At 49.3% G+C, this 21,483-nt stretch overlaps 2 protein-coding genes across 2 annotated transcripts; both read left to right on the forward strand.

The window, feature by feature from the left end:
- Positions 1-2,721: 2,721 nt before the first annotated feature.
- Otos (otospiralin) lies at positions 2,722-6,687 on the forward strand. The gene is made up of 5 exons (XM_028755313.1): positions 2,722-2,812; positions 5,044-5,237; positions 5,472-5,555; positions 5,693-5,719; positions 6,389-6,687. Exons 3-5 carry the CDS (start codon positions 5,498-5,500, stop codon positions 6,571-6,573), a joined length of 270 nt encoding a protein of 89 aa, XP_028611146.1. The 5' UTR covers positions 2,722-2,812; positions 5,044-5,237; positions 5,472-5,497; the 3' UTR covers positions 6,574-6,687.
- A 2,144-nt stretch (positions 6,688-8,831) lies between these two features.
- Positions 8,832-13,749, forward strand: Cops9 (COP9 signalosome subunit 9). The gene is made up of 3 exons (XM_028755363.1): positions 8,832-8,937; positions 11,123-11,195; positions 13,502-13,749. Exons 1-3 carry the CDS (start codon positions 8,875-8,877, stop codon positions 13,537-13,539), a joined length of 174 nt encoding a protein of 57 aa, XP_028611196.1. The 5' UTR covers positions 8,832-8,874; the 3' UTR covers positions 13,540-13,749.
- The last annotated feature ends 7,734 nt before the right edge of the window (positions 13,750-21,483 follow it).

The following is a 21,483-nucleotide window of genomic DNA, read 5'->3' on the forward strand; positions in this document are numbered from 1 at the left end:
ATCATGAGGAAAGTCTGGTTATGCTCTGAGCACATAGCCCAGAGGGATGGAGAAGTCCAGCTAAGTCAATACCACAGAGTGCTCATTCAGACAGGGGACATGGAATGCAATGGAATTCTTTTCTCCTTTTCAGTTTATAAACATTTCTCCATTTGCAGTGTGCACACACCCCTCAGCCTGCTTCTGGGGCCGGCAGCTGATGCTGCTGTCTCCCTGGGAGCAAAATGGGAAGCATTCTGCTTTCAAGGCTGCGGGCTGGACAGGAGCCTCCCGGCCCTCCGCAGAGACAGATTTAGCACATGCTTCAAAGCACATCCAGCCCTTTAATTCTCAGACATGGGTCTTGGCTTAGCAGGGCTCTGCCCAGAATGAGCCTCCTGATGCCCCGTGCTGTGGGCTCATAATACCTGCTTCTTGGATAAATCGACGGGTTAAAAATCTAGGACAGGCAGCCAAAGCAAGACAGGAGACCTGCTCTTTCATCTCTGTTTCTACCAGCATCAGGAGAAAAGAGCCAAAAAGCCAGAGTGGAACACAGTGGGTGGTCAGCAGGAAGTTCGGAGATACTGCTGCCAACTCCAGTCTAGACCTGCAGAGGCTGAGCCTAGGGGCCCCCAAGGGCAACAGGACTGACCATGCTGCCCAGATGCCTCAGCCAGGCTGAGAACCACACTGAGCCCCAGTTCCCATAAATCCCGGCTTTCATGTGGTACTGAATAGGACAAACAATGGATCTATTTCAGGCCACAGAAAAATGGCCCAGCCCAGGGCTCCTTTTGCAGTTAGGAGGCTCAGCATAGTGGCTCTGGAACCCTGGCCCTGCCCAGAGCCTCGGGAAGCAAACACCGCTGTTGGGCAGGCCCCATCTTAATCACAGGAGGATGAGGAGGGTGGCTGCTGTATATTTGCCCCATCATGTGGGCACCATTGTCCCTTAGCCTAGGGTCGTATCACCCAAGGAAAGAAACCCTCCCTGCCCCAAAGCGCACCATGGCCTGTCTGTTTCTACCTGATTGCCAGTTCTCTGGGCAGGTATTGCAGACCCAGGTAGGGACCACAAAGGGCTGAATCTGCAGTCTGGGGGTGCTGGCTACCCATTCCTTGTTCCGTTGTCAGATGCATTTGTGTCCTTCCTCCAGATGGTCACATCCTGAAAGAGCTGGGCCTGGCAACCCTTCCTCCAAGGGAAACAAGAAATATCCCTCAATCAAGTGTCCTTTCTGAAGGTACACAGAGAAAATCCCACCTGAGAGCAGGCATGGCTAGGTGTAGCTTTGGTTAGAAATTAAGATTCTGAACTAGGAATACTCAGCCCCAGGAAGGGTCCATACTGTGACCCTGGAGAGGTGACCAAGTGTCTTAGTTTCTATTGCTGCAATGAAACCATGATCAAAAGCAAGTTGGGGAGGATAGAGTTCATTTGGTTTACACTTCCAGATTATAGTCCTTCGCTGGGGAGAAGTCAGGACAGAAACTCAAGCAGGGCAGAGTAAATGGGTCTGCATGGCACTGGTTGATATCACTCCTGCTGCTGCTGATCTGTGTCTCTGGTATCCTGTCCCCTGACTGGAGTCCAAGGCAGATCCTTGGGCCTGTGTCAGCATGTCTGACTTGGTGAAACCCTTGTGGGAAAAGCTCAGATGACATCCTTTACAGCCCAGGGTCAACACCAGCCTTTCCTGGGTTCCTGGGAATCTTTTCCCATGATAGAGAAATGCAGAGGATAAAGAATCCTGTGAGAAAAAAACATGAGCTATGTGAGACCCATCCCCTGTTGGAGGTCACAAATGACCACGAGCTAAATATTCCTTGCTGGGGACCGTACTCCACCTCTCAGGGAGGCAGCTGTCAGCTGGGGTGAACCAAGCAACTTCCCAGTGAGATGCCTGGCTCAGTGGTTCAGTTAACCCTTTATATCACTGCAAAGCCACCAGTGGAGCTTCCTGAGGTCAGGGCAGGGCCTACAGCAACAGCTAGGTCCCTGGCTTCAGCATGATCCTTCAGTCCTGCCAGGGCTGGTATCTGAATCCATTGGCCATCAGGAACCCAGATGTTCTCTGGAGGAGTGTGTGTATCGGGGGTGCAGTATTGATCAAGAATGTGGCCTCAGGTAGCTCCACACCTATCTTACTCCTGCCTTCTGTTCCTAGTCTCAGTCTCTAAAGCAGCCCACCTCGTCCCCTACTTGGGGGATGGGGGGCGGGGCAAAAACAGATCCCTGGAGATGTTTGAGACATGAAACTTACACTAGAAAAGTATCCACTGGTTGCTTGAAATTCAAATGTAACCATGCATCCTGTATTTCTCCAAACAACCCTGGAATTTCCTGGATCCCCCAACCCCATCTCATCCTACCCCAGGTCAAGTCCCCTTCATTTCTGAAGGAGTACTCTCTGGGGTTGACCTGGGACCTTTTCAGAGAGTCTATGGTCAGTTCAGGGAAAGAACGAATTATTTTAAAAGAAGGTGATCACATGCGTACACATTTCAGCTTCAGATTTGTATGCGGTCAGTCTTAAGACATAGAAGGAGGTTTTGATCATTTGAGAACACAAACCCTGTCCTGTGAGCCAGCTGCACAGGATCCTGTGAGCATGGCGCCCTCTGGAGGCCATCTCAGAAACATGCCACTCCAAGCCCCAAGCCTGTGCTGCTTTGGGATTGCTGTCTCACCTCAGGCCCTTCTAGATTTCCTGACTGTTAAAGCTGCCACACCTACATCAACTGTGATGGCGTGGAAGGACTTCCACCTTGGCAAGCTTTTCCAAGTCAGCTCAACACTCTCCCAGATTTCTCCCTTTTCATGTCCAAGGTATCCTGTTTAACTAAGCTCTTTCATTAACATAGCAAGTCTGATAGGGATGTATGGGCTTGAGAACAAACTTGGGAGACATTGGAAGTCTGCCCCTCCCTTTGTAGGAACAGGGACGGCACTTCCTGAGGTAAACATGTCTACCAGGGCATGTTTAGAGGGACAAGGGGCAGCATGGCTGGCTTCTAGAACCTCTGAATTCCAGCACCGAGTAGTCAAGTGACACCAGCCTCTTGGGGTACGAATCCAGCCAGAAGACTCTCCAACCCTGTCAGTCAGATACTGCTCAGTCCCTGGGACGTCCAGATACTCTGCAGGCGCAAGCAGGAGGACAATGCTACCATCTGGGATGGAAGATTCAGGGCAGATGTCAGTCTGGGAGATGAGAGGGGAAAGTAGGCTGTGAGCACCCCAGTACTTAAGCTGGCCACGGTCCAGGAAGCAGGAAGTGACCCTAGGATCAGTTAGAAGCCACTCCCGAGGCTTAACTGGGCTCGGGGATGTGTGAACAGTGCAAAACACAGGCAGACCATTCGGTGGAGAGAAGAATGCAGGATACACACTGACATGACGAACTGTGGCCTTGAGGCTTTAAATTATGAGCACGTGCTTGTGCCCATGTTGGGACAGCTAAAGGATGATGGCCAGCTACTCTTGGCTCTGCCTTCTAGGAGAATAAAGTTGGCTTGGGGTGGCACTTCGGAGTACAGGCTAAGAGCATCTGCAAGGCTCAGGGAGTAATCAATAGTCAGGTGTGGTGTCCCAGGATGGACAGCAGGGGGCGCCAGATACTTCTAAATCATTCCCAACCCTGGCATTTCAAATCAATGGGCCCTTTTCAAGCTGATTGCCACAGGAGGTAACAAGGGGTTTCTGTCCAGCAAGAGTGGCCTTATACATCTAAACATTTTCTGACTCCAAGCAAACAGACCCTTAAGACCTTGGACGTTTCCTCTGAGGTCCTGTGTGGGGCGGTGAAGCAGGGACTGTCTCCCGTGCACTGGATATCATGCAGGCTTCTGAGCAGTCACTGGGCAGGTTTCAAATTTACCTGCCCTATATGGCATTGTTCCTGGGCCCAACTTTTGGGAGCTTGAACCCTTACCTGCCCTCAGTGTTGAATTTTAGAAGGAACCCTAGCTATTATTAAAAGATGAAATCCACTGTTTTGGGATTCCCACCAAATGTGGGTATGCAAGGCGCCGGGAAGGTGTTTAACATTTTTGAAAATGGCACTTACTTATTGTATATGTGTTTCCCTTCAGATACGGGCTCATCAGGGTGGATAGTTGCTTGCCACACCCTGGTGGCCCTCTACAGCCAGACGCTCAGGCTCAGGGTGTCTGTTCCTTTGGATTCTGACTTTCTCTTGCCAGGTCCTGTGTCTGTGGTACAAATTAAGGCTGTGAGCATGGCTGTGCTGTAAATCAGGGCTGTACGTCCTCATGACTCCCATGTCTGGAGGTGGTTCAGGGGCCCTGACACAGCTGCCCCAAAGCAGCCGCATCTCTTGTAGCACGGGGGCCAGGGGTCTGGAAATGAAAGGCAGAGGCTCTCTGCTACATGACTGCACTCCAATACTACTGGATGATACCCCATCTCTGGGACTCTGGTTAGATTTAGGCTGTTACTTGGAGGAAGGATGGGGACTTGAGGGGACCCCTGGGCCACACAACTCCAGAACAGGGTGCCAGCATCTTTGAGAGTCCTGGGGTATTAAGAAACAATGGAGATCCTTATCCTGGACCCTACATCCAGCAGGGTGCTAGGATCTCACAGGGCACAATGGAGATCATCAGCCTGGACTTAGGCTCTGCATCCAACAGGGTGTTGAGACATCAGGGTTGGGTCCATGAGGCTACACTTTCTCTGACAGGTGGGTACAGGTTCTACCAAGGGATAATCAGTCTTCTGAACGTAAGGGTCCCTGATGTCTACTAGTATCTATCCCCTGGCCTTGCCCATTAGGGACTTGGAGGAAAGCTCTGGTCTGGGCAGAGGGGTCCAGCTTGACCCCTCTCCATGGCTGCTCTACCAGTGTGGTGGTGTACTGGGTAAGGGAGTGTCTGCAGGCTTACTAAAGGGGCCGTGGGATCACAGGGTCCTGTATCACAGCAGAGGGATTTCAGCAGCCTCGTATCAGATGTAAAAGAAGAGGTATTAGATGGACCCATGCTGAACTCAGCTTTGAAAGTTGATGGCAGATTTGATCTGTGGTCTGATGCTCCCAGCTGCCCCCACAGAGGCCCTCCTGCCAGCAGGGAAACAGAGACCTACAGTCCTCTGCTGGGGGATGAAATATTCAGTTTGATGGCTCGGGAGGGTGACGCTTCCTTCCTTGTCCCAGCCCGACTATAAAGAGGAGCTCGAGCTTTGGCAGTGGCCCCACAAGGCTGCAGATTGCGCTAAACAGACCAGCAACAAGGTATCCTGGGAGGGAGGGTGGACTGCTCTCTCTACAGACAGGGTGGACCTGGTGTTTGTGATGGGGGTGGGAATGGGAGAGTCATCTCTTAGTCACCTCAGAATAATGGCTTAGAAAAACAGAAACAGAAGCATTTATGAGATGCTAGCATTCTTAAGGGTGGCCCACTTCGGAGCGGCAGGATGGGATCATCCTAGTGGGCAGCATCATCATCTTGGCTTCCTCTTGCTGCAGGTGGTCCTGATCTGCATTTGGTAAAAATGCAGGCCTGTGTGCTATGGTGCCTGGCCCTTGGCATTCTGCTGGGGATTCCTGCAGGTGAGGGACCGCTCTGGGACTGGATGTGGCGGTAGCTCTCTTGCTTTTCCATGCCTCTCCTTCAAACTGCCCTTGTCCTGGTCTGCAGTGGTTAATGGGGGTTTGCCCTAGGTGATGGCAGTCCTTTCCTTTTGCAGGAGCCAAGCCAATGCCAGAGGAAGCAGGTACACTTTTCGATATCTTTCCTCTCACTGGCATAAGGTACTGGTGCATGCAGGTGGGTGGGGGAGCAGAGGCTGCTCTGCTCGAGCAGACAGAACAGTGGGAGCCCTCGCTCTCCTGCAGTATGAAAATGCAGGTCCTGTTGCCTGTAGGGAGCTGTGCATGCTGAAGGGTCCAGGACACCATGAGGCTGGGCTGTGTCTTCTGCTATGTGAACCCTCAGACAGAAGGGAGATGGATGAGCTCTCAGAGTCCCACCCTCAGTCTGAGCTCAGATTCTGGGCACTCTCAGGAGTCCCAGTACCACAGAGGTGGCCTAGCCTGTGCTCTAGAATGTGGGTGCTGTGTTCTTTGAAGCCTCATCAACATGCCGCCTGAGCCCCCCCCCCCCCCTCATCACCCAGCTGCCTCTCTGACAATCATCTCCCAGACAAGGACAGCCCCTGCTTTCTTCTCCCATTTCCCCTTCCTTTTCGGACCACCAGACCAGGTACTCTAACAGGCAAGAGGTACACTCAGAGTGACTCAGACTCCTTTCCTGACTGGGAAGGTGTCCTCCTTGTGGCAGGCACTGCGAGCACCATTCACCTGCCCTGGCTGTATATAGGATATTCTTCTAGCGGGGATAATAGGACAGGCACTGAGGCAATTACCTGTGTCATGTCTTTCAGATCCCAACACACAGCCACCAGCCATGCCCTACTGGCCTTTCTCCACCTCTGACTTCTGGAACTATGTGCAATATTTCCAGACCCAGGGCGCCTACCCACAGATCGAGGACATGGCCAGAACTTTCTTTGCACACTTTCCTCTGGGGAGCACCCTAGGCTACCATGTTCCCTACCAGGAGGACTGAGCAATGTTTAGTCTGCTGCCTGACTGCCTGGGCTGCCTGGGCTGAAGGTGGTTCAGAGACACAGTGGTGGGCAAGGGTGAGACTCATGCTCAATAAACCCCCTCTGACGATGCATCCTGCCCCTGTGGGTTTCTTTCAAGGAGCCAATGTGTGCTGCAGCACTGTGAATCACTGGGCTTTATTCTGATGACCACTGAGAACGCCTTTAATAAAGACATACATCATTTCTATCCATTAATCAGCGTCAGTCAGGGCTTTCAGCCTCAGGTGTCACTTTGTTATTCTACCGTCACAATGACCTGGGGGTGGGCTATGGTGGCCCCAGATTGTAGGTAAGGAAGCTGAAAGAAAGACACCAGTACAGCTTCACTTGTCGAGGCCATGTGCCTAGTTAGGCATGCCAGACAGCAGGCAGCCTTCCCTTGGCTGTCAGATGAACTACAGTCATGTTGCGGCCTGGCACCCACACTCAGTACATAGTGTGTCCCTGGGAGTAGCAGGAATCAAGAAGCCAGACCCCTGTCTGCAAGGGGGAGCCACAGCCCACACTTAGTATCTGAAGGGAAGATTCCAGACTGAGGATGCTGGGGGAAGGGGATGGTCTCCCTGGATGGTGCTCTGGTTGCGTTAGGATACGAGTGCAGTGTGACATAATGCAAGGGCAGCCTGTGTTGCAGGCAGTAAGCCTCCCTGACACACACAAGGCATGCAAGCCAGGAACACACTGGTTAATTCCCTCACACCAGCAGGAAGAGAAACTAATAGGAGGCTCCTCTTGGCTGCCAGCCTGTCTCAGCTTCCTTAGTTTGACCTTCACGTGGGTTTCTCAGAATGACACTGACCTGGCATCTGAGCTTTCTGGTTATTTCTTACACATCCTGCACAGTTCACTCAGGCTTAAGAGGTAGGAGTGACTGCCCAGGCTTAATTCCCATAATATCTTGGCTGAGTCAGTTTCCCTGGAAACTGTCTTTACCCTTGACCCCCATTTTTACTCCAACAGTTCACATCTCAAATCCCTGATGCCTCAAAGTTGTTAAAGGAAAACAAAACAGAACCAAAAACCCCAACCCAATCCAATCCAACCCAACCAAACAACCAGCCAACCAACCAACCAACAGTTCCAGAACGCTTTGAAAGCAGAGTAAGAGAAAACATCCAAAACCACAGGGGCAGGGACAGGAGCAAACGCCTTACACTGCTAGAGAGAGACTAAGCTCAATCACAGTACCAACAGGGACTGACAGTCAAGGAGCAGGGTGGAGGTAGATGGGAAATAACTCGGGGTAACACAGATGCTTCGCTGAAGGCAGGATCAGAGCACACTGCCCGGGAATAGTGGAGGATGGGGAGCCCTATCAGACATGGAGAGCAGGCAGGTATCAGTTGGATCTCAGGCTTCTTGCTGCGGTGATTTCTCGGGAATACTTGTTAAACCTGGATTTTACCAGGAGGTGCACAGAGGAACATCCAGGGGCCTCACTAGAGTATTCTAGACTGTCAGAGTGGCTCAGGCCCTCTCCTACAATGATCCACCTCCATGTCCCTTTCTCATCTCTTTTCTTTCATTTTTTAAAAACCATGGCACAGTATAGCACTCTAAAATGTGTCACCCTAGCCACCTCTCGGGGGACAGTTCAGTGATATAATGGACACCTTTCCCCAACCCCAAGACACACCTCTAGAACGCTTGGCTATCTAAAACTGTGTCCACTGAACAACTACCACCCCAAACACTGCGGCATTTATGAGTTTGGCTGCTCTAGAGACCTCATATGAGTGGTACACAGCTTTTGTTTATACTTCACTTAGCAACATCCTCACGGTTTGTCCATGCCCATAGGTTAGGAATCCCTTCTTAGTTTCAAGACTCTACACTATCCCACCATGAAGATAAAGCCCATCTTGTCTACGTGCACTGGGCTGCTTCCTCTTCTTGACCGAGGTGACCCTTCAAATGGCCACTGCTCACTACTAGTTTTGGATTTCTGTTACCCCAACAGCACCTGGGGATCCAATACCCGCACCTTCTAGCCAATCCATTACTGCCTGCAATCTCCCTACGGTAGCCATTATGATGGTTTTGAGAGTCTCCTTTCTCCGCCGACCACTCGTGCTCATGCGGTGTTGCTGGTCCTTAACCCATAATCTGCTGCCCTAGTCAGCTTGGAGAAAGCTGCCTTGCAGCAAACGCCAGCAGGGTGCCACCGAGGCGCGGTCCTCCAGGGTCTAGACCTGCTCGGTGGAACACCGGAAATAGAAGGGGCTGGCCGGAAGTGAGCGCAACGCCGCCATCTCAAGATGAAACCGGCTGTGGATGAGATGTTCCCCGAGGGCGCGGGACCCTATGTGGACCTGGATGAGGTGGGGCGGTGGCGGCGCGGAGCGATGCGTGGGGGTGGGATCACGCCTGCAAGCCTGCGCCCGAGCCCAGGCCCTTAGGGATTCAAAAACTGCCAGAGGCTGGGGAAGCGGGAGCTGCCGGGGCAGTCGCAGGGCCCCAGGTAGTTAGGTGAATTGCATCCAGGAAGTAGGGTTTGCTCGCTGTCAGTTGATTGTGGCTCCTGATAAATCTTGCAGAGAGAGAAGGCGCGAGCGAGGCTTACACACTGACAGGCCTCCAGTCCCCAAGCCCTGAGAGAAGGTCAAGGGATGGTGTGTGGCAACTGTGTGCTTTGTGCTGGGACTCAGTTATTTCGTGTAGACACAGTTTTAGAGTGATCCTGTGCTTTTAATTTCCACCATGGTCACAGATATTTATCTGCTATAGGTGTTCCAGTGAGGTTGGTTATGATCAGGAGTGTCAGCAGCTCTTGTATGTCAGCTTCCTGCTCCTCTTGAAAGCTCAGCGGGTAGGGAGATACATGAATGCATTCCCAGACCTGAGAGAAGTCAGATGTAGTCCGAAGAGGCCGATTGCAAATCCTAAGCAAGAATGGGGTGGGGGTGCCCTACAGATGTATCCATTGGGTTTTGTTTGGCCCAGATGAGGCTTAAGAGAGGCGCTTCCCCTGATCCAAATATTGAAGGGTGTGTCTTGTTGACACTGGGATATAGATGATGAGAACCATAGTAGCTGAGCTCTGGAAGAGCAGTGCTCCCTGGCCCGCCAATGGAAGGGAATATCTTGTAGTTTGTCTTAACATTTCTATTGCTATGACAAAACACCATAGCCAAAGGGGAAGTTGGGGAGGAAAGGATTGATTTGACCTACACTTCCAGAGAAAGGCAGGGCAGGAACTCAAGCAGGGCCGGAACCTGGAGGCAGGAGCTGATGCAGAGGCCATGGAAGGGTGTGGCTTGCTGGCTTGCTCAGCCTGCTTTCTTATAGAACCCAGAACCACCAGCCCAGGGATGGCACCACCTACCATGGGCTGGACCCTCCCTCATTGATCACTAATTGAGAAAACGTCTTACAGCTGGATCTCATGGAGGCTTTTCCTCAGCGGAGCTCCTTCCTCTCTGATGATTGGAGCTTGTGTCAGGTTGACACAAAACCAGCCAGTGCACAGTGGAACCCGGAGGGGCAGGAACAAGCCCCCCCCCCCATTATGTGGACCTCCGAATAATGGCGCCTGCAGAATGAGTGTGTGGGCTCTGTGACCCCCTGATGAGGCAATTGCTCTCAGCCTTAGCCCCTCAGTCCTGCAGCAGGTGATCTGAAGGCATCCCAGTAAGGAAGCCCGACGACCTGTGGGGGTTGGTCCTTTGGAGGATTTGGAGCTTTGGTTTATAGGGAGATAGTAGAGAAATGGAAACAAGAAGAAGAAACCCTTAAGGAAGTTGTGGTTGAGGCAGCAGAGGCAGAAGGGCTCAGCCAGGGACTTCAGAGGCAGTCTGTATGGCTTCCTGCAGTGGTGGGGGTTGGGGTGGAGGCGAAGAGAAGATTCAAAACACAGTACAGGAGATGCTCATGCACTTGACACTCCAAGGAAAGTCAAACCATCTTTGAGAGATGAGGCTCAGGCAGAAGGATGCCAGAGCCAGCTGTCCTATGTATGGCAACTACAGGTCTCTGCTTCCACTGCTCTGGTGACTAAATAAATGGCACAGAGTCTTTGAGAGGGTTCGTATCTCACAGATTGGCTGTGGTCTGGTTTTAGCACCACCATACGGTGGCTGCCCTGGAGGATCCTCCCAGGAGCAGCGCCCCAGACCTCAGTGCTCGGGACAAACAGCTTCCCAAGGAGAATGGCTGCAGTCTCAGAAAGAAGGGAGGCTCTCGAGCAGACATCCGGCCTGCTGACATACTTCTGTGTCCTCTGGCATTGTCTAGGAGAGGTTGAAGACTCCGAAAGAGAGCACCACACAAGGCCATGCCAAGGGAAACTCGAGAGACACAGGACCTTGAGAGAGCTTTGAAATCATTTGCTTGGCTTCCCTATTCACACTACTTTCTTTGTCTGGAAAGTTTTGGCTCCCAACTTGAGCCAAATTCTTCTTGTCCCTCAGTGTTCTGTTCCAGGGAGGTGGGATGGGTTTGGTAACGAAGCCACCACCTGCTTTTGGGAACCGAACACACGAAATGACCTTCCCTCTCGTTCTCCAGGCTGGAGGCAGCACGGGACTGTTGATGGACTTGGCAGCCAATGAAAAGGCAGTTCACGCAGACTTTTTTAATGGTGAGTATGCCTGTGCCAGGATTGGGTGCCAGGCTCAATCTGAGATTTCCTCTGCGGTGGGCAGCTTTGTGCCGTGGGTAATTTGGATCATAGAACAGTGTGGCCCAGACCTTGTGCCTTTCTCAGTACTGTGCCAGGTGTATGGAGTGATCGCCCTGGCAGTTAGCTGTGCCTTTCAGCCCTATCTGAGGGGAGAACAGGAAGTGAGTCTCTCCCAGTTTTTACCCAAGGTTGAATTTAAGCAGTAGTGTGGATAGCATGTGTAAATGGACATATTGATTATGGTCTGTCTGCCAGACCTGGGCACAGAGGCCTGCAGGGCCCTGTCTTTGGTCTCTCCCGGTGGTGGTGTGTATCCCTTTCTTTCTTTCCTGGGTCACACCTGTTTGTCCACCTGGACTCATGGCCGCTGCTGCCTCTGCAGAGTGACAGCTGTGCTCTGCTTCCGCTCACCGTGAGCCAGGTCAGGGCAGAGGACACACTTCTATCCCGTAGCTAAGAGCATTCTTGGTTAGATTATTGTACCAATTGAACAGCAAAAACTGACAGTAAAATCACCAGGCATGTGAAGGGTGTGTTTGAACCTCCTGTCCTTCTGATGGTGAAGGCCTTGTTCCTACTGGTTAACCCTTACATTGGGTTCAAGTGGCGATTGGGAATCTAGGCCAAGTTCTGTACTCGGAGGGGAGTAGAGGTTTTCTCCCTTTTGTCCCAACTAAACTCTAGTGCATGACTCTCCAAAGAGCCATAACTAACCATGCCATATTGATGTCTAACTTACTAGGGGCCCCCTCAAGCCCAGATGGGTTTGGGGGCTCACTGGCATGTGGCTGGTGCTTGAGTGGGGCACCATCTGTCAGATGGGTGTTTCCTTCCTGGGGACTTTGCTTCTCCCCAGCTGGTGTCAGAACTGGGGGTTAGAGCCTAGCACTGGAGCCTTCACAGTCATTTCTCTAAGTTCTTTTCAGGGAGTAGATGGCACAGGGCTACTGACTGCTCCCCAGCGCAGCCTTGTGACACCTTAGGGAGTGGGGGGCTCCTGGCTCTGCAGGGTGTGCTGCCTGTAGGGCTCATAGGGTTGAAGTAGGACTCCTTCAGAATCCCATTCATCTGTGTTAGCTCATGGTACTCGAGAGAACAGCTGCATACTGTGTTCAGTGCATGCAGTTCTACAGGGAGCAAGTGGCCTGGCCTGCACCTAGTGACATGGCAGCAGACACCTGTCTCCCAATGACCCATACTGGACAGGGAAGGGACATGCAGACTCCCTGTCTCCACTCCTGCCTGGGAAGGGACATGTGTCTCCTACTCACTCACTGCCTAAGCTCAGCAAGAGTGGGTGCTGTCTACAGTCTGTGCCAAACCCAGTGCTCAGAAAACCATTCATTGTGAGAGGCCCATGAGACTTGGCTAGGACTTCCACCAAGGCCTTCCCGCTCCCCAAACAGATGGGTTCTGGTGCTGTTGTCTGGTAAGCAGCGGGTCCTTCCTGTGAACCTGACACTCTCTCTTCCTCTACTGCGGTTTATAAGTGGTGAGGGATCTAGACAAGGCTGTGGGCAGGCTGCTGAGAGCCAGGATAAATTGGGTGGTATTGTATCCAGAGGACTATCATAGGGAGGCTTCTCTAGGTCACAGGAGTGGTGTCAGGGCAGGAATCACAGGCGTCAGGAGGTGAGGAGAGTGGAGCAGTCTCCTGCATGGCCAGAGCTGCACTGTAGACACTGCCTTTTCCCAGAAAGGTCTAGTGTGGGAACACAGGAGGCTTTCCAAGCAGATGACCTCTGCACACATCAGTGGGCTTGACTTCTTTCCTGTCCTCAAAGTGACCCTGCCCAGTAGATGAAAGTGTGGAATATGTGTAAGCAGAAGAGCAGGTTGATGGCTGTGGGCTCCAGTGGCATGTTTGGATACTGACTGTAAAATACACTCTGACTAGAGTAGGCTGTAGCTGTGTATCTGGAGCGTAGCTTGCCCGGGCTCGCTAAGGGGGTCATCTCAGGGGCTCAGTCCAGCCACTGTTCCCCGCACTTCCACCCTCCTGGTGCAGGCGTGGCACTGCTGTCCTCATGCTCAGCGTGGCCACCAAGCTGCAAGGTGGTTGTCCGTGTGTCCACAGCACCCCGTACTTTATAAAAATACCCTTCCTCCAGCTAGATAAAACTGAGTCTCTTGGGGAGTCCTTTACCAGGTCACACCATTTACCATTGTCTGCCTTTCCAGCTAGCAGCACATTCGTTTTGAAGCAGTTTCCTCACTTGCTTGTCCTGTGCCCAGTAATGCTTTGTTCTGATTTGTTTTTGTAGATTTTGAAGATCTCTTTGATGATGATGATGTCCAGTGAAGCCGCCCAGTCACATGGGCTCTGTGTCTGTGACGTGTCTGGAGTCTCTCAGGACAGTATCAGCTGGTCGGAGACACTGTGTGACTATCACTAGAAATCAGAACCTAGTCAAGCACTAGGGGAACTGTCTGAACCAACTGGGTACTGATGTCTCTAGGAATGCCAGCCTTGTGTCCTTGTTTAAACTAATAAAGAACACTATAACATGCAGAGTGATTTTAATTCTTGTGCTTTTAGATGCAGGTTACAACCCCCCTACCTCATGTGTGAACACAGAATAAAACATGTCACTTCAGCAAGCACACCACGCTGCTTTCAGTGTGCGGTGACTGGGGATGCACTGTCCAGGTCAGCAGTGGCCTGTACAGGCTTGTCCACATGCCTGCCAGAGCACTCTGAGGACCTGACTAAAGGTACCTTTGCCCTGTGAACGAAGACCCACTGCACACCACAGTAGGTGGTACGTTTTTCCCTAACTGCCTAACCAGAGCTGCTGCTATCACAGGACCCCAGGTTGAAGGAATCAGGGTGCCCAGGGTAGAGACTTCAAAGAAGGTGCTTTCCCCATGAGAAATGCACGGTCTGGTTCTTCTCAAAGAAGGGTACCAAATCTGGGGGATGATTTTTAAAAATGTATTAGTCAAGCTCATAGATGACTGAAACTGTTAAGATTACTATTTTGTATCTGTCACAGTGACGGCTGTTCTGCAGAGCAGGACTTGCCAATGCCTTAGTCTCCTTACTGGTAAGACTAGGATGTTGGTGTCTGAGATGTCTTCTGGTTTTGGCATCCCCAGTCTTCAGGTGGGGAAGATGTGAGGCAAAGGAAAGTCAGCTGTGCAGCAACTACTCACTGTACAGAGAACCTTGTAAGGACATGCTGTGGCCCAGAGACCAGAACTGCCTCAGCAGAGCAGTCTGCATACCTGTGAGCCTGTGGGTGCTCTATGGTGTCCACCTTTCTCCTCACAGAACCCTTACAGCTCCTTCAGTACCAAGAAGAGGAACTTCCTTACTTCTCACGTCTCAGGTCAACTCCAAGTAAAAGTAACTTTATGTTTTACCTGCTGGCTTCTGCTCTTTCCAGTGATACACCTTCAGGGAGCTTATACTCCACGGGGAACACTTAGGGACATTTCTGATTGGTCTGCCTTCTGTCAGGCCACATAGTCTCACAGCTAGCCAATAGAGGCTGTGGGAGATGGCAGTGCCAACATTCTGTGAGAAGACCTTTTTTTAACCAGGGCAGGGAACAGCGGGTGACCCTACTCAGTGACAGCTACAATTTATTTGGAGAATGTTTTCTGCTAACCAAGCATCATGTCCTTGTTCAGCCCCTGACTCTGAGAGGAAGATGCTAGGGAAATCCTGTGTGGGTTATTTGGCCTTTGGAACAGCAGTGGAAAGGAAACCTTGTTTAGTGGCTCAGTCTGTCTGTCAGGACTTAGGAGGAAGGTCTTCCTTCCCTGACTTCATGTTTCTTTCTGGGTGGGGTGAAAGCCCCCACCTCCCTGTGAATTTCCACCAGTCACGTCAGTGGGAAACCCAACATGTTACCAAGATACAGGAAAGTGTAGGGAAGGAAGACAAGAGGAGTCTCAGTTTTGTTTTGTTTTGTTTTTGGTTTGTTGGTTGTCTTTGTTTTGTTTCATTTTGTTTTTGAGTCAGTTTCACTGTGTCTGCCTGGCTGTCTTGGTACTTGCTGTGTAGACCAGGCAGGCCTCATACAGAGATCTGCCTCCTGAGTTCTGGGACTAAAGATGTGTGCCACCACATCCAACAAGCATCCACGTTGGTGACAATCCAAAGCTACGCCAGTTGCTCTCCTAACATAAACCATGTTTATAGAAAAGGCCCCTTACTTCGTTTAGAAACTTGACTGCTATGATTACTGCTGGGAGCCAAGAAGAGGGGCTGCTGAGAAAACTCTCACAGAAGGCCCTTTGTCCTCCAGAGGCCAGCGCTTGGCATTCAGGAACTGTGTTGTTCTTTATCCACCATGGCCCACAGGCCCCAGTCAGCAGGCATCAGACGAGGTCAACTTTGTTTCTTGCTTTAGCCATGCCCCTCTCTAGGGAGCAGGTTTAGGCACCATGGGGCACCATGGGCCCTGTGTCAGAAGCATCCAGCCCTGAATTAGCTATTGCAGGTTTTTTAGGCTGCACCGCAGGCTTTGTGTGAATAATCTATTCCCTGATGAGCCAGACAGTTATAACAGCTGCTGGATGATCTTTGAGGAGAGTCAATGCTGTGTGCCTTCAGGGGGCTGCCAGCCCAAGGACAGTCACTGTATCTAAGGGATGACCTTCCTCTCTTGTCCCCAGCATCAAGGCCATCTGATATAAGGTAGATTCTCAGCAAATGTCTGCTAAATGTAACCAAACAACAACATGCCTGATGTGCATGGGATTTGCAAACCATGTCCTAGGTCCTGAGGAGGAAAGAGATGCCATGTTTTGTCTGAGCAAAAGCCCTGATTCCATTTGTAGAGGCTCTACTTAAATTGCCCCCCCCCAAAGGCTCTGCTTCCTAATACATCCCCAGGTGGGGTTCAGTGCAAAGCAGGGGGAGGGGGGAAGAGCACAACAGCAGACAGTACATCTTGTACATCTTGGAACTGGTGAATGTGCACACATGACCCTGACACTGGACTGCCTGACACCAACCTAAAGGGGACAAGGAACCTAAACATACCTGTAGTGTGCTGCCTGATCCAGGATGTGTGTGAGAGGGGTGGTTAACAGGATCCTGGAGCTCAACAGGATGCCTGGGTCAAAGCTGAATTGCCCCTGTGGTCTGAAGCTAGCCCACCCCCTAAGCCCTAAGGTAGCAATACTGCCTCCATTGTGGCTACAAGGGGACTCAGCAAATTGCTCAGGTATTGTTTAGCAGCTCCATGCACATGGCAGGCAAGCACTGTGCAATTGTAGCTGCTTTTAGCACATTTGTGGTTTTGGGTTTCAAGAACTCTGTGCTTACCCTGTGGATTCCCTGTAAGCTCTGGAACCCTGTGAAATTCTGGTCCTTTCACACTGATGAGCATTGGCCCTGGTCATCCAGAATTCTGAGGTTCCAGGCCCCATATACTGTGTTCTCTCTCCTCAGAAGCCATCAGCAAGGCCAGGTGATGGTTGGTTGGAAGTTACTCTGGAAGCAGGTCAGAGCCAGAGTACAATATCCTCTAGCAAATTAGACTTACAAGGGCACAGACAATTATAAAAAAAAAAGTTTGCAGAACAGCCTGTACATATGGCAGATACTTAAAAACAGTTGGGTAAAATGTCAGTAGAGCCAACAAGACATAAAACTTCTAAGAAGATGAAACTCCATACATGCTGGTGGTTAAGAGAGGAAACAGAAGATGATGTCTCATGAGTGTGCACCCAGTACTTGCACACAGGAAGCTCAGTGGGGAGAAATGGGTACCACTCCTATGACAAGATACTACCAGTTCAATGGTTCCCTGCCCTGGCCCGTGGGGATTCAACAAGACCTTAGGGAAGGGGGCGAAAGAATGAAGGGACAAGAGACACTAGGAATGAGAGCAAGTCTGGGGTTCTGATCAAGCTCTGAAACTTTAATTTTGGGTGCAGATTATAAAGACACAGCAAACTGGGAAGTTTGGGCGAGGGTCATTGCTTAGGACTATCTCACTGTTGAATGCTTATTGCCCTAGACCATCCCACTGTCATATGCTTATTGTCCTAGACCATCCCATTGTCATAACCGGCTCCCAGGAAATGCCAGATGTTCTTTAAGTTCCTGGGGCCTGAGACCCTCGAACGTCCTTTCTTAACCTTGCACTGACTAGGCTTTCTAGAACAGCAGGTAACTTCCTCGGTTCTCTTAGGACAGCAGGTAGTTTCCTGGGTTTGGCTCCCGGCAGTTCTCTACCTTCCTAAGGCTGCGGACCTTTTGACACAGTTCCTCATGTTGTGGTGACCCCCAACCATAAAATTATTTTTGTTGCTACATCATAACTATATTTTTGCAACTGTTATGAATCATAATGTAAATATTTACTATACAGGATATCTAATATGTGACTCCAGGTTGAGAACCACTGCTCTAGTTCACAAGTGGCTAAATTATCCAGATAAAATCAATAAGGAAAGACAACTTAGATGGATATACTTGAGAGGCGTGCACAGAGCACCCCACACAGCAGCAGCATAAATGCACCCTTCCCCCATGCTGAGAGAGGTGTCTTCTGTTGCTCTGTGTGGAAGCCAAGTGGCCACAGTGATAGACATCAATGGTGCATGTACCCTTGATATGGCAGTGCAGTAAGCGGACATTTCCTCCAGAGTTTTTACATAACAAAATTGTGGACCAGAAAGTAGCTGGGGAAGTGATAAGTGGCCACCCCACAGCATCCTGCATTCTGTGAACAGTGAGCTAGACCTCTCACCACAGAGGGGATTACTCAGAGCCTATGGATGGGAAACGCGGGATACAGTGAGAAATGCATTAAATGACTTTTCAACCTGTTTACATGTACAAAAATTATATACTGTGTACAAATGTATATGCTTTTTAGGTGAATATATAGATGTATCCAAAACTCTTCACCTATACAGCCCATGTTAGTCTGTGGGATGTGATCGCAAAACATTCATATGTGATCACATGTGTGCATGTATACTCATGCTCCTAAAACTTCATGCTTTCTGCGCTATGGGGAAGCACATGCAAAAACAGTGTGTCAGGTGTAAGGGCTGGAGCTCAGAGAGCAGGAGTGGGTGCTGGCCCCGCCTGGAATGGAGCTCTTGCAGGTGGCCCCGTGTAACCAGAAGAGAGGAGCCTTAGGGGCACAGCCCAGAGGGAGAGAGGAGGACAGGAAGCCAAGGTAGGTGGCCACCTGTGGTGGTCCAAGCAGTCCTAGTTAGAGGCTGGCTCCCTGGATTATTTTCTTCCCAGCCCCAGGGTGGGGTCTTACTCCATTTTCTTTGGTTCCATTTAGAGCTGAAACAAAAATGGAAGGTTGACTATCAGGGACCAGGTTTGCTAACAAGTATATCCTTTGATAGAGTAAGTGGCTTCACGGCCTAGCACTCACTGGAACTTGAGTTACATTGAACAGGTACATTTTCTCTACAAGCATATGTCTGCTTTTGTCTGGGTAATCTAGCCTCTGCCCTGGAAGGGTCCTACAGAAGAGGGATTTCCTCTGAAAAGCAGATGAATCAAACTCTTGTGGGGTCTTCCTCCACTCCATGTTGCCTGCTCTGACCGCACTGTGGCGACATAAAGATGAATTTCTAAATAGCAGATCCACAGACGGTGGCTTTCTCTCTCTGGGATATTTGTTCTGGTCAGCAGCCTGTGGTTGGGTGTTTTGTTTTGCCCGATTTTTGCTTTTGTCTATTTTGACTTCAAATTTTATTTTGCTGAGACTTAATTTATACTGTTACTTGGAAAGCTCAACCTTGTGTCCCCAACTGTGCCCAGTACCATTACATAAATGTTGGAAAAACCTGTAAGAACCCTTGCTGAGGCAGGAAAAGCACAAGACCCACCATGAAAGTAAATTGTCACACTTGGGGGCAATTTTCTATTCACTTATTTAACATCTTACTGATGACCATGGTCCCAAAAGATGTCATTAATTGCAAGTTAGTGTTCTTTTTCTTAAAAATATTCTGAGGAAGGGCATGGTGGGGCTCACTTTGCAAATGGGCAAAATGCAAGTTAAATTGACAGTGAAGGTCTAGTCCACATTGATTTCAACAGCTTAAGTGTAAAGTTAAAAAGATGACACCAAACATCATCAAGATGATGGAGTCACTGTTGAATTCCATGGCTAGTAGGAATTCTGTGTGGTAGAGCCACCCTGAGAAAATTTTCCGTTTCCTAGATTATATAATCTACAGAACACTTGCACCCAAATTGCCCAAGAGAAATGGCGAATATGAATGGCACAGAGACTTTCCCAGGATGCTCAGTAGCATAAATACAGAGCCCTGAACAAACTCATGCTGGGTCACGTGGCTTTTGATGGAGGTGCTAAGGAAATTCAACAGCCTTTTCAACAGATGTGCTTGAACTAATTATTTACTTGTAAGCATTATCTTCAGCCCTTTCCTCACATAGAACATAAAAATTACTGGAGTGGATCACTGATGTAAAGCTGCATTACTAAAACAAATAAAAAACAAACAAGCAAACAAACAAAACATAGAGCTTCAAAGGTGTCTTAGCAGTAGCCAAGGTTTCGTGACGGAAAACCAACAATGGAAAAGCTAGTTATTACTCTAATAACACTCCTGGAAGAACACACGCTTGTTTGGTATGAGAAGGTATCCTGTGCTTGAACCCTGTCATGAGCCTCAGTTGAACTTGGTAGTAAACAGGGCCCGACCTAACATATCCTGTACCTGGGAGCAGACAGTCACACAGGTAGCCAATCATGTTCTGATGAAGGTGTCCATTGGAAAGCAGGCAGTTCCTCGAACTTTTCCTGCTTTTTGACTGTGGCAGAGTATCCAAACTGGGAAGCTCTGGAATGTGGGCATCTTCCTGCTAAGCAGGCATATTCTTCCTCATTCTACTCTTAGTGGGGAGGGTTTCATTGTTTCTTCTTACAGCTGATCACTGCAGAGGTGCGTTAGGTATTCTGTCCAGTACCTTATGATAGTCCCATGGTCTCATGGAGCTTCATAGTTGGGGTATTCATAATTTGAAACCTCACCTATGACCTCTTCTGGACCTCTTAATTCTTCTTTACTTCTTCCATATCATTTTATATGATTTCTAAATATTTTACACTTGTTAATTTTATTCATAAGCATTAAAAGTTTATATTGTACCTTATCTTTAAAATCCAATACTGAATTATAAAATAGCATAAAACAGACAAAATAGCCTGATAGAATAGTACACAGACTGTAGAAATAGGCTGTGCATACAGGGTTTATGGCAGGTCATACCGTATAACACTGGGGAATACATTTAAAACAGCCAGTGGTGAACGTTCTGGAAAAATCCAGTTTACTGTGTGAGAACTGGCTGCAGATGACCAGGAATCTGAAGAAAAGCTGGCTGAAAGGGGACAGTACTGGGTAGTGGGATTGCTCCTGGGAGCAAAACACATGGATGCCTTCTGTTTGTGCAAGAAGAGGGCTCCTATAACGACTGGGACAAAGATGACTTAACCCAGGATGACAAATTCCTCACATCACAAGTACCAGGATCACGCACACCCGTCTCATGGCTTTATCTGACTCTACTGCATGGGAATACAGGAGTCATGGTTCAGGATGACTGACTTTTTAAAGACAAACAAAGACAAGAAAACTTAACCCATAGAATCAATGCTAAGTATATAGATACCAAATGAAAGAATAAGCCAAACAACAACAATAATACCAACCAGCAAACAACAACAACAAACCATAAAGCACACAAAAGGTATTCCTTGAGATCTAGTGGAGACAAATACTCTTTCAAGATGCCAGAATTCAGTAGCCATGGAGGAAAGACTAAACTGTGTTTAAGGCGTTATATTGACTCAAAACAACAACAAAACCAAACCAACTAACCAACCAAACAAACAAACAAACAAGCTTGTATCAATATGAAATTTGTAAAGTGGGAGAAAGGTCAGCAAATTCTATAACCCACAATGGGCTTATATCCAGAACATGTAGAGTTTTGACAATAAATATGAAAGAGAAAAACAATGCAGTAGGAGAGTGGACATGCCATATTCACATCCCTCAAATACCCAAATAGCTATAAATGTGTAGAAAGCTGGTGAAACTTTCCATCTTCCGTGTTTGCATAGTTTTTATTTCCACTACACTTTGAAAAGTATTTTGAAAAAAGAAAGTATTTTGACTTTACCTTACATGCAAAAGGATGGAAGAAAGAAAGAAAGAAAGAAAGAAAGAAAGAAAGGAAGGAAGGAAGGAAGGAAGGAAGGAAGGAAGGAAGGAAGGAAGG

The sequence above is a fragment of the Grammomys surdaster genome, unplaced genomic scaffold (assembly GCF_004785775.1).
Source record: "Grammomys surdaster isolate TR1022 unplaced genomic scaffold, NIH_TR_1.0 126059, whole genome shotgun sequence".
NCBI lineage: Eukaryota > Metazoa > Chordata > Mammalia > Rodentia > Muridae > Grammomys > Grammomys surdaster.

Excerpts from the sequence above, each read along its gene's own strand:
- Cops9 (XM_028755363.1), top strand. The coding sequence starts at position 8,875 with ATGAAACCGGCTGTGGATGAGATGTTCCCCGAGGGCGCGGGACCCTAT. Across the intron at positions 8,938-11,122 it reads CCTATGTGGACCTGGATGAG|GCTGGAGGCAGCACGGGACT; the intron begins GTGGGGCGGTGG and ends CTCGTTCTCCAG. Across the intron at positions 11,196-13,501 it reads TCACGCAGACTTTTTTAATG|ATTTTGAAGATCTCTTTGAT; the intron begins GTGAGTATGCCT and ends TTGTTTTTGTAG.
- Otos (XM_028755313.1), top strand. The coding sequence starts at position 5,498 with ATGCAGGCCTGTGTGCTATGGTGCCTGGCCCTTGGCATTCTGCTGGGG. Across the intron at positions 5,556-5,692 it reads TCTGCTGGGGATTCCTGCAG|GAGCCAAGCCAATGCCAGAG; the intron begins GTGAGGGACCGC and ends TTCCTTTTGCAG. Across the intron at positions 5,720-6,388 it reads GCCAATGCCAGAGGAAGCAG|ATCCCAACACACAGCCACCA; the intron begins GTACACTTTTCG and ends CATGTCTTTCAG.